Here is a 13,278-nt window from a genome sequence, read left to right on the forward strand (position 1 = left end):
TACTACTACTACTACTACTACTACTACTACTACTACTACTACTACTAATAATAATAATAATAATAATAATAATAATACATATGCTACACAAATAATAATAAATACAATAATAATGAGAAACTGGCATATGACCCTCCTTTGAGTTCACACAAGGAAATGTTTCCTGATTTGTTTCTCAGATGCTACAGTGAACAGACTTCCAACTTGGAGTCATGTTAATATTTTTCTATCTCATGTGCAAAAGGGGTTGGTGTTTTCAGTGATCTCAAACTAAAGTCTGCTGCCAAAGCACATGTCTTTTATACCAACACTCTCCCCGTGATACCATAGAGCTGTGGTGAATCACTGAATAGGCTCTCAAAAAAGATTAGAAACAATTCAAATTGCAAAAACCTTAAAGGGCAATAGAAAGCCACATGATGGCTGTAGGTACGCTTTACCATGTTATCAACCATGGTTTATATTCAAATAGTATCATCAAAAATATCAACAGGATCTATAACCTGAAAAAGAGATGGAACAGGGAAGAATGAAATAACAAATGGGAAAATCCAACCTACATACCAATATTCTCAAGAAAAAGGCAGAAGAAAAAGGGAAGGGGAAAGAACAGGGAATAAACACTTACAAATTGCCTACTACGTGCTACACTCTGTGCTAAGTTCTTTACAAATCTTATCTCTCTTAATGATGAAACAGAAAACAAGGACAAAAGTTACAATGGCTAAAAGTGCATGTAGGAATTGTTGGTGACATCATACTCACTGATGAAATCATATCACACAAAATTGTTTTTTTGTATTTAAATGGCAGTTCTTTTATCTTCAAACTAGACTTAGTACTAAGTCAAATCTTTTATATGACCGTTTTTCCTTTGGGGACACATTAAAAACCTATCAGCATTTAGGAATTTATTTTTGTCAATCGATACTAAACTCTATTTGCCATTATCCCTCCTGGGAAAAACTCGTTTGTCACTGAATGAAATGTAGTTATATCTTTAAGCAGTAAGGAAGAAATACGGGTCATCTCCATCTTATGAACAAATAGAAATTATTTTAAGTCAATTGTTTAGAGTTGTTTTCCCATAGAAACACCATCACAAGGGTGGTTAAATATAGATGAAAGTTGAAATGCCATTTTTAGGATGTATTTCAAGTATATTACAGGTTAAATAGATGTTTGAAATCCTGAGTATTTAATCACCATTTAAAATATTATTCGTATGGGAAAGTGGTTTTAAAGTGTCATCTACAGACTACAGAAACATACTCCTTCTTGACTTTGGGATCAGGAGTTTAATTACAAGGGTGGAAATGATGTAGAATTATAAAATCACTAAATGCCATACTTCAAGGAACCTCATAGACCAGTGAGCTTAGAATTGGAAAACACCTCAGAGATTATCTTACCTTTCATCTTACCAATGAAGAAACTATGGCTAAAGTTTTAATATCTTCAGTATATTTTTTTGCCTCTTTACCAAGCTGTTGATTTCCCCCCATAATTTTCCTGTAGCACTTTCATTTCTTTTCCTAATTTTTCTTTTACCTCTTTTATTTGATTTTTTAAAAATTCTTTTTGAACTCCATTAATTCTTTTGGGGGCTTGAGAGCAATTCATATTTTTCTTAGAGGCTTTGGATGCAGAACAGTATTGACTTTGTTGTCTTCTGAGTTTTTGGTCTTCCCCAACACCAAAATAACTTTCTATATTGAGTTTCTTTTTTTGTTCTTTGCCCATTTTCCAGTCTTTTTCTTTTAATTAACCTCATCTCCCCCAATACCTGTTAATGTTGGGCTATGTACCTGTAAGTGAAGGATCACTATTCCAAGCTTCAGGTTCTTTGTGCAGCTGCCTTTAGAGCTAACTCTGAGAATCTATAAATTTTCAGTTCTTCCAAGGTAGTATGACATAAGGAAAGATGTGTTTTAATATTCTCCTGGCCTATGCTATTGGCTGTGAGTAACCCCAAGCATTCTTTTCCACCTTGGAACTGTGATCAGGGTCTCTCCTGCTCCCCTGTGAACACAAGCACTGGTGTGTACTAGTGCTACTCTTTACCCTAGGACTGTGCCCCAAGACAGTAACCCGATTCTGCATATGGGCAATGTGGCACCCAGAACCAGTGAATAGACCCCTGTTAAGCTCCTTCGGGGCAGCTGTCCAACTCCCTCTTTCATCTGTGGCTGAGAACTCTGGAAGCCTTTACTTCTGATTCAGCTGCACCCAATGCCTATTGCTGTGGTGGGTCCTACATTCTGCTATGTGTTCCATTTCCACTCTGGTGCACTAGACTTTTTTGTTCTGGCCTTCTAAGTTGTTTCAGGATGAAAAATTATTTTAGTCCATGTTTTTGTGGGTTTGGGGTGTTATAGTTTTTTGGAGGATAATTTGGTAAAGATTAGGTGGGTCTATCATCTAACAAGGATAAGTAAGAGAAAGTGACATACCCCATTCTATGTGACAAAGATAGGACTTGAAGTTTCCTGATTAAAAATTCAGTGCTCCTTCCACCAAACCACAGCAACTCTTATTTTTATCATTAAGGAAACAAGAAAGCCAGAGAGGTTGCTCAAGGTCACACAACTTATTAGTGGGTGGACTAAGGACCAGAAGCAATATTTCCTCACCTCAAGGCTAGTACCCTTTTTTACAATATCTGAAAGCTCTCAGAACAGCTAAATATTGAACATCTTACTTCACAAGACAGCTCTCAGTTGCTCATCAGATTTTCTCAATTGGAGAACAAAAAGCAGTTCCCTCCACAAGGGTGGAAGCAAGGGCTCAAGACATTTTTTCTGGCTACTCAGTAATATGTACAATTTTAAATCCAGTATTTTATAAGTAAGTTAGTGACTGTACTTTGAACCCTATGCAATTAACAATGAAACAAAAGGATATAGTGGTGTGTTTTCTCCTACTGCAATGTTTCTCAGGGGAAAGTGAAAATAAACAGAATCAATTATAGTACTACTTTTTCCATCATCTTAATGGTGTTTTATTAATCCTCTCAAATTAGGATTAAACTATTATCTTCCTCTGGTATAATTACCCACATAACTGAACTATCTTCTAATAAAGCAAGAACAAGCACAAAGTATTTATGAACATTGAGGTCATAAAATGAGACAAATATACTAAAGTGCAAAATTATGATTGTTTATTTTGAATCATAAAACTTCTGTAAAATTGTTAGAAAAATCCAAAGCATAATTTAACATTATAACCTAGATTTCTTCATTTTAAGAAGTCATTTCAAGGGCAAAAATTTCCCATTACCTTTCTTTTAAAGGAAAAAACTGACATAAGTAGGTCAGTTATCTTATGTTCCAGTTATTAAAATAAAAATGACCTTTTTTTCCTTTTGGAAAAATGAAAACTATGTCTAAAATTTTGGCATAGTCATTATTCTTGTAGTCTGAAAAATCTAAAGTTTCATTTAAAAGCAAGTCAACAACTAACTTTTAAAAACCATTTTGACATTGATAATTAGAAATCTATTACGTTCCTAAATACATAAAATGTTGAGATTTAATTCTAATACTGTAACATTTGATTATTAACATCAATTCGTAATAATCCTTTTTTGGGCAAAAGGCCAGGCCCTCCCTAGATTCTCAGAGGAAAGTCATTGCATTCCTGTTCTTAATACTTTTGCCCTTAACAAGTTTGGGCTGGACTCCATCCTTCCAATCTGAGTTATGTTTAACCTATAAATAGAAACTAACTTGGGATAGACCCAGCTACAAAAAGTGGCCTGAGTGCCTTCATCTTCTCATTAAGGTTTGGGGCACCTTCGATCTTGAAGGTGAAACGGACCAGACTGAAGTAAGGTTTTTTGCTCAGCCTGCAATGTGGCTGGAACCATATGATAGGTAGGTTGTCCACCTCATGTGAGCCCTTCTCACTTCCCTCTTGAATGATTAAAGATTTTTCTGTCAGTTTTCTCAATGGGCACATATATTCAGGTACATGGCTATGTCCCAGGCTCACAGGACCTTCTTAATATTTATTAATAATGTCTTTTTCTTAATATGGGAATTTGATTTATTTCAGGACACTACTATTAAAGACCAATTTGTTTAATACAGCAATTGACTAAGACTTCACAAACTGATCTAGTCCCACAACCTACTTTTATAAAAGAAGAAATGAAGACCCAGACAAGTGACAGGACTTGCTTTGAATCACACAGTTGGTAAGGGGCAGAACTAAGTACTTGATCTAATGGAGAATTCTCTTGAGACCAAGACAGAGCATAGGCATATAAAGAAACAAAACTTAAGCTCAGGTTTAATTTATACATTCAACATAGACAGGTTAAATTAAATTTTGGTCTTGTTAAAAATTCTTAAGTATTCTTTATTAAGACCCTGGCTTCCCATGTACAACCCAGTAGAATTGCTTGTTGGCTCTGGGAGGAAGGAGGGAAGAGGGGAAGGAAAGAAAATGAATCATGTAAACATGGGAAAATATTTAAAAAATAAACACTTATTAGAAATTCCCAATCTTACCAAGTTTATCAGTATAATCCCTAAATGTATCTAGCGCCACTTAATTCAAAGCCTCTTGAGCTACCGCTTTCTCACACTACTCTTTTTTTTCTTTCTTTTTTTGGTAGTGTTTACTCTCCCCCATTAAATGTAAAAATAATTTTTAACATTCTTTTTTTAAAAATTTGAGTCTTTCTTTCCTTTTCTACCCTAACTGATTTCCAGAATGGATGAATGAATTCACAACTCCAACAGTGTCTCTCCAAATTCCACCCAACTTTTATCATTTTCTTTTTTTGTCATAATAGTCAAACTGATAGGTGTGAGATGGTACCCTGGAATTATTTTAATCTGTGTTTCTCTAAATAATAGCGACAGAGCATTTTTTCATGTAACTAAAGACAGCTTTGATTAGTTTATCTGGAAATTACCTGTTCATATCCTTTGACCATTTATCAATTGGGGATTTAGATTCTTATACATTTGACTCATTTCTCTATGTATTTGAGAAATGAGGCCTTTAGGAGAGAAAGTCGTTTAAAAATGTATTTCACCACTATGAATATTGTGTATTACCTTCCATCCTTCCCCCCCCCCCATTTATCCTACTCTCTTTCACACTGTCCATCCTCAAGTGTTTTGCTCCTCTTTCTTCTATCATTGCCTCCCCTTCTTTCATACCTTTTTCTTCCTACTTTCCCAAGGTACTGGTAAAATGGATTTCTACATCTAAGTGTTCTTCCTTCTTTGAGCCAATTCTGATGAGAATAGTTTTGAGCAATCCCCTCCCTACTTCCTCCATCTTTCCCTTCACTGTAATGGCTCTTTTATACCTCTTATATGTGAGATAACTTATCCAATTCCACCTCTCTCTTAACCCTTTTCCTCATGCATTTCTCTTTCTCATGTCTTAATTTTATTTTTTTTTAGATATCATCCCATCATATTCAACTCACACTCTTGCCCTCTACCTGTCCTAATAATGATAATTTTCTTAGGAGTTACAAGTATCATCTTCCCATGTAGGGAAGCAAACAGTTTGTTTAATCTTACTGAATACTTTATGCTTTCTCTTAACCAAACAAGGAATAGAGGCAAATACAAAAGATAAAACAGATAGCTTTGATTACATATTACTAAAAAGACAAAAGACAAAAATAATGTACTTAGAATAGTCCCAGAGCATTTTGCAGGAACATTTTGGCCACCTTTCTGCCTTCCTTGGATTTAAGGTACTGAAATGTTTGTGTTATCTTATTTCATAGTAGCATTCTAAATTTTGTTGCAGATCTAGTTCTTCATCCAAATGGTCACAATTGGCTGTAATGGGAAAAATGATGAATCTTTAAAGAACACAGCCTGAGACTATCTTTACCTGGATGTCCAGTATGACTGGAAGTATCAGAGCTCATATTAGAGACTGGCTCTTAGGGGAAGCTCATCCATATACCTAACCCTTTGGCATCTTCCATTTCTATTGGTTCTTTGTGGCAGTGCTAGAGGAGCTTTACCCTGGGGGTAATTTCCATTTAGCAGGAATAACAGAAGTAGTTCTTTAAGGACTCAGATCAATAACTCACAGTCCACAGAAAATACTGATATTTGTTTTGAAGATGAAACTTCAGGATCCAACTCTTTTTTCCTCTATACAACTGAACTGCAGAGTCACCTGCAGAGCTAATCAGGACACTGCAGTCTGTCCCCTTCTGCGATTTCCCACTTTCATTTTTTGCCCTCTCTCAATATCTTGATCTCCATCAATTAGAGATGCTCATCCATTAGAGATAATTTTTCTTTGGGAACAATATCCCCTTTCATTTCTCTCTTCTTCAAATGTTACTAAGCATTCTCTTCTATTTGGCATTTAAAGCCCTTTCGCACTTGGGCCCTGACTACCTTTCCAGCCCCATTACACATTCTTTGCTGGGTCAAAAGGTATGCAGTTTTATCTTTTGGCCACATTTTCAAACTGTTCACAACTCCTCCAGCAGTTATGTCCCTTAATGTCCCTATTTTTTTCATTCTAATAAGTGATGTAACATGTTTCCCTTCAGAACTTTTTAAAGTTTTCAAAATGTACTAAGGGAATTAATGAAGAAAAAACACAGGACACTGGGTGGACTGCTCCTGTTCTGAAAGTTTTAAGAGGGAAAAGAGAAGGAAGTATAAAAGTAATATATACTAGTAGTGTAGAAAAATGGGAGAAAGAGGTGGCATTTGCTATTTCTCATAATCCAGACAAGGAAGAAAGAATATGAAAACATAAGGTGGGGGAATGGCATCTGGCCAGCTACAATCTAATTTGAACTAAAGAAGGGTGGAACACAAACACACACATACTTAATTAGGTGTAGAAAAACACCAACTTCAACAGGGAAATAGGCAGGGAAATAGGCATAAGAACTGGACAGGTGTGGTTAAGAGAAAGGATAATACTGAGGAGAGAATACTGTCAAGCAACACAAAACTTTCTGCCTGAGGGTGATTAAAAGAACAAAGAAAAGATGTGGAAACTAAGAGAATGCCTGGCAATTATAGAATGGCTGAACAGACTGTGGTATATGAACATAACGTAATATTACTGTCCTATAAGAAATGAGATAAAGATGGCTAAGGGAGCACTCCAGCCAAGCTCTTCCAAAATTCCCCTCCAAACCACCATAAAATCAAATTTCGGAGGGTTGAGACATTTTTCCAGTCTAAGTTAACTCAAGAGATTAGGAGGAAAGGTCTATGACACTGGGGTGGGAGTTAGCATGGTATGCAGTATGGTGGCAACACCAGCTATAGGCCTTGGAGGCCAAGAGAAGGACAAAGAGTAGGGGCCGTACTTCCAGGGCAGAGTAGAGTTCCAGTACTTGCAGTTGCAAAGGAGTAGGGTGCCACCTCACACCTATCAGATTAGTTACCATGACAGAAAAGGAAAATTAAAATACTGGAGAGGAAATATTGGGTTACTAATACATTGCTGGTGGAGTTGTGAACTGATCCAACTATCATGGAGAACAATTTGGAATTATGACTAAAGGGCTATACAAGTCGTGGCATATAATTGTAATAGAATACTGTTGTACTATAAGACATGACAAGGTGGATGATTTCAGAAAAACTTGTGCAGACTTATATGAACTAATGCAAAGTGAAGTGAGCAGGACCAGAAGAGTATTGTACAAAATAATAGCAATATTGTAGGGATGATTAGCTGTGAAAGATTTAGCTACTTTGATCCCTACAATGATGCAAAACAATTCCAAAGGACTTACAATGAAAAGACTATCCACCTTTAGAGGGAACTGGTGAACTCTGAGTAGAGGTCAAAGCAAATTGTTTTTTATTTTCTCTATTTTTCTTGCTTTTTGTTTGCAACAGTGCTAATATAGAAATGTTTTGCATGATTTTATATGTAGAATGGGAGTCATACTGCTTGCCTTCTGAAAGTGTGGGAGAGGAAAACGGATGGAGAGAATTTGGAACAGAAAATAAAAAGAATGTCAAGAATAAAAAATGAATAAAAAATTAACAGCTTAATACCAAAAAAAAAAAAATGGCAATGAGATGATTTCAAAGAATCCTGGGTAGTGAAGTAAGCAGAATCCAAAGAACAATTTATACCAGTGATTTTTAAAGAGGGGGTCAAAGGAAAGGAAATGCTCGTCTGTCAGTCTGTTTATAAGGCAACTCTTTTGAAGTTTCATTGTATTGTATCCTACCCTACTCATTGTATTCTTCAGATTAGGAATAATGTCACACAGCCAGATGGAACATTTCAGGGGGCCGCATCTGGCCTGCAGCCGTAGTTTGTCCATTACTGATTTATACAATGAAAATATTGTAAAGAAAAACAATTCTGAAAGAACTCTGATCAAAGCAATGACCCACCATGTCTCCAGAAGACGTAGGATGAAACCTATTGACTATTCCTGACAGAGAGCTGATAGACTTGAAGATATAGAGAGAAAAATAATTTTTTAGGAGCCCCTGAGAGTTGATGGGACCTTAAAGCAGGCAGTTAGGGTAGTAATAGGAACAGGACCCTCATACTCTGAAATTGTGCATTTCTCATCAGTTAGTACTAGTTAAACATAAACTGCAGCATTAGTCAAGCATAAATTGCAAGTATTAATGATTAATATTGGTTCAGTAATATACTATACTGGGCCATCAGCTTTGTATTTAATCTGTTTTACTAATTACTTACATTGTTCTTTACTTACCTTAGTTCTAAACTGTTCTCATTCCAGAAGGGCAGTGTGACTTCTCTCATGTTAACAAATGACAAAGTGGACAATGGGAGAACATGGGACATGGGCACCAAGGACTCTGGCATTCCAGAAGGATCCCCCAAATCTACACATGCTCCTTACTGCCTATGATGTGCAAGGCAAATCCCACAATATACCTCCACCTAAATTTGGCCATGCTCATTTTTCAGGGTTTTCAGGAAAGGTGGAGTCTTCCCTGGAATAGGAGAGATGCAAACCATGATCTACACCTCTACTAGCTACTCTGCTAGCTCCAGGCCAGTGATGGCAAATCTATGACATGTGTGTCAGTGCTGACACACGTAGCCATTTTCGATGACACGGGGCTGCATGCTGAGGATGAAAACATTTGCTGTAGTGTAGTGTAGAAACTGAGCACTATAGATGACAATTCTACCTATATTAATTTACCTATTTTGATTTATTAAATCAGTTATATATTACAATTTTACATTTTTGTTATTTAAACTATAAATATCATGAAATTATGGTGTTTTTTTCTCGAAGTGACATACCACTTGAGTTATGCTCGTTTTTTTTGTCGAATTTTGACACATCAAGCTCAAAAGTTTGCTCATCACTGCTCCAGGCTAATCCATCAACCTTAGAGCTACCAGATTAGTTCCAACCAAGACTATTCCACCAGCTATTAGGTTGTTATACCACCATAAATCTCTTCTACTTCAAATAAAATTATTTTCTTATTCTGGATTGAACAGAGTTTGAGTCTCCCATTCTTGAGACAAGACCCTGCTACAAACTTGGGTGTGTTTCTTCCACAACATATTCAATCAAGTGTTTATGAAGCACTGCTAGGTGCCAGGCACTGGCCTAAATGCCAGAGATACAAACAAAAGGCAAAAACAGTTACTTCTCTCAAGAAGCTCATATTCTAATAAAGGAAACTATGCAAACCACTTTGTACATTCATTATGTACTCAGTAACTACAAAGTAAAGGTGACCTTAGGGGAAAGGGATGAAGGGTAGAGGAAGCTGGGAAAGGACTATTGAAAGTGAGATTTCAGCTGGTTTGGATTTGTTTTTTAACCCCTTACCTGCCATCTTAGAATCAATGTTGTGTATTGATTCCAAGGCAGAAGAACAGTAAGGGTTAAGCAATGGGGGTTAGGTGACTTGCCCAGGGTCACACAGCTAGGAAATATCTGAGGCCAAATCAAATCCAGAATTTGTCTTAAAAAACAACAACAAAAAAACAAACAAACAGGTAAACCAGAAGGTAAAGGTGAGGAGAGAGAATATTCCAGACATGAGGGACAGCAAAATAAAAAGGCAAAGACACAGGAGATAATAATTTTGTGTTGGAGGAATAGCAAAATGCCTAAAATTGCTGGATTATATAAAACATGAAGTAAAATATGAACAAATTGGAAAAGTAGGTCAAGGCGAGGATTTGAATGAAAAACAGGGAATTATATATTTGATTTAGGGGCAAAAAGAGAGCCACAGGAGTTTACTGAATGAGGATGCAATATGGTAAGACTTGTGCTTGAGAAAAGTCACTTTGGCAGCTAAATAGATGGTGGATTGTAGTGGAGAGAAACTTGAGGCAGAGAGACCAAACAGAGGACTATTTCACAGAACAGGCATGAGGTGATAGAAGCCTGTATCAAAGTGAGAGTCGAGTGTCAGAAAGGTACATGTGATTGTGAAGGTAGAAACAAGACTTGGCAACAGACTGAATATGCTATGAGAATGAGAGATAATGGTAATGATAATAATAATAATAGCAACTAGTATTTATATATTTATTATGCATGTATATTTATATAATGTAGAATAAATGTAAATTTATGTATTAATAACACTAGTGTATAATTAATAACATTTAAAAATATAACTATAGAATCTTGTTATACTATTTGTATGTTTAATAAACATTCAAATAAATATTTTCTACATTTTATAAATATGTTTATATGCATATTGAGGAGCTAGGTAGCACTGGTCCTGGAGTCAGAAAGACTCATCTTTGAGTTCATATCTGGCCTGATACTTCCTAGCTATGTGACCTTGGGCAAGTCACATCACCTTGTTTGTGTTTCCTCATCAGCAAAATGAGCTAGAGAAAGAAATGGCAAAGCACTCCAGTATCTTTGCAAAAGAAAACTCCAAATGAGGTCACAAAGAGTAGGCGGTGATTGAACAACAACAAATATATGAATACAGCTATATATTTATTTCTACAAAGAGGTTTATTGCATATTTATTTATTTATTTGTTTATTTATTTCATGATCTCATTTTATCTGCACAACCCTATGAAATAGATGGAAATACCTTTACTTTTCAGCAGAGGAAAGTGAAGTGATTTGCCCAGATCGCCCTGCCTCTAACTCCTTCACTGTTGCGGGACCTCGTCCTCACAGACCTCTTTGCCTCATTTACTTCAGGGCTCACCCCTCCTAACTCTCCCTCCAGCCACCCCTGCCCCTCCCCCACCTCACCTTCCAAGAGGACGAGGAGTCTGAACTCGCCTCAGCTTCCACCCCAAAGCGGTCGGTGCTGTTAGGCAAGAAGCGGCCGTAGTGCTTCAGGGACCACTGGTCCGAGGCGCAGAGAGGGACCTTCGCCGCTCTTGCCACGGCCATGGCCACGGCCACACGTCTACCTTGTTGCTGGTCCTCGTAGGGAGCTTCTCCCACCCTTCCCCGAGCCCTAGAGACAAGTCCCAGGCGGCTTCATGGCTGGCCAATCCTGGAGTGAGCCCTCTCTGTGCACCCACCTCCTGACTTATGAGCAGCCAATGACAGGCCGCATCCTGCGCACGCGCCTCCTTGCCTAGGAAAGCTTGCACGTGGCTGGCGAGGCAATGGCTTGAGCTGTGTCTGCCAAGTGCCTTGCTCCTGCGGGTGCGAAATGGGCAGAACAGCACGTGCCCACCAGGAGCTCACTGGCTAATGCGGGAAACACTAGCGTGTACCAACAGGCTCTGCGCAGCATAAATGGGAACTAATTAAGACCGAGAAGGCTCTAGGATTAAGGAGTTGGGCATGGCTTCTATAGAAAGGCGGAAGATGGAGATGATGCCGGAGAGGAGTCCGGGCACGGGCATGGCCAGTGCTTGGGGCGGCTTAGTGGTGGGAGAGCAGGGAGGCCAGTCACTAGCTCCAAGAATGCGTGGTGGGGAAGAGGAAGGCTTAAGCCGTCAGGTGGGGGTCGGGTGGGGGTGGGAAGCGGAAGCTATGGAGGGCTTTGAACTTAAAGGAGCATTTTATAGTTGTTACTGGAGCCACTAAAGTTTATCGGGGGAGTCGAGTCAGACCTGCGCACCAGCCCTAGGAGCCGCTCTAGAGCTTCTTCAACGATTGCCCAAACAGACAAAAGAAACCTTGATTTACTGGGGAAAATATCCAAAAAAGGACCTAGCCTAGGGCTTCCCCAATTCTATCGACCAATTGATTAGTCATAGGAACAAACAGAAATTAGAATTGGAAGGGGCCTCTGAGGACACGTTATAAACTTTGCAAATAAGGAAACTGAGGTCCTGAGATGGCAAGTTTTATGCCTGGAGTTTAAGCTTCAACAAATATTTATTAAGGGTAAACTTAAGGCATGCACTCAATGGAGCTTACAATATAGTAGGGGATGTCCATTTTCTTAATGGGCATGATTTTTTTTTTAAATTCCAAATTTTACAAAAACAAATAAGACAAGCATTTCCACGTACAAAGGAAAAAATATTGTACATGAATGAAATCAGAAATCTTTTATGTTTAATTTACTTTTCTTCATAGCTACATAATAAATCCCACCTGAAAGTATCCTAGCCAATGAATAAGGATCTGAACATATTCTCATATTACTCTATAAATTCTACCCTAATTCTACCCTAATTGTATTACCTACTTTGTACCACAGATACATCCTGGGTGTCCCTCTCCCTCCCTTTACCCTTTTCTTTTGTGAAAATACCAGATTTCCTTGAACACTCATCTTAAATACCACCCCCCACCTTTTAATTCAATTTGTAGGATTGTAGAGAATTCATCCATTTGGTAGATAATTGGGTACACTGACTAGCTCTAACACTGTTGGTACAACTATGAAGGAAGTTGCAGATCTTTAACCCAGTGATATCCTAGCTGGTCAGTCTATCAAGGAATTATTGTTAAGGGGGGGAAAGTATGCATGCAAGAATATTAATCAGTGACTTAGTTTGATGGAATGTTATCACATTGTAAAAATTATAAACATGGAAAGATGGAAAAATTTACATGAAGTGAGCTAAGTCAACAAAAGCAGAATCAGGACATGCACACTGCAATTTTAGTTTATTTTTTAAACCCTTACCTTCTGTCTTAGAATCAGTACTAAATATTGACTTCAAGCAGAAGAATGGTAAGGGTTAGGCAACTGGGGTTAAGAGACTTCCTCAAGGTCAAACAGCTAGGAAGTTTCTGAGACCATATTTGAACTCAAGATCTCCTATCTCCAGGCCTGGCTCTCTATCCACCAAACTACTACCTGCTTCTGCAATTTTATTTTAAAAGACTAACAGA

General features: G+C 37.7%; 1 protein-coding gene across 1 annotated transcript in view; it reads right to left on the reverse strand.

The window, feature by feature from the left end:
• The window catches only part of REC114 (REC114 meiotic recombination protein), an 80,569-nt gene extending 68,738 nt beyond the window's left edge, over positions 1–11,831 (reverse strand). Inside the window, 2 exon segments of the mRNA XM_044660263.1 lie at positions 11,224–11,434; positions 11,740–11,831. Of these exon segments, the coding sequence (XP_044516198.1) occupies positions 11,224–11,434; positions 11,740–11,831 (303 nt within the window).
• Positions 11,832–13,278: the final 1,447 nt, after the last annotated feature.

The sequence above is a fragment of the Gracilinanus agilis genome, chromosome 2 (assembly GCF_016433145.1).
Source record: "Gracilinanus agilis isolate LMUSP501 chromosome 2, AgileGrace, whole genome shotgun sequence".
In the NCBI taxonomy this organism is placed as follows: Eukaryota; Metazoa; Chordata; class Mammalia; order Didelphimorphia; family Didelphidae; genus Gracilinanus; species Gracilinanus agilis.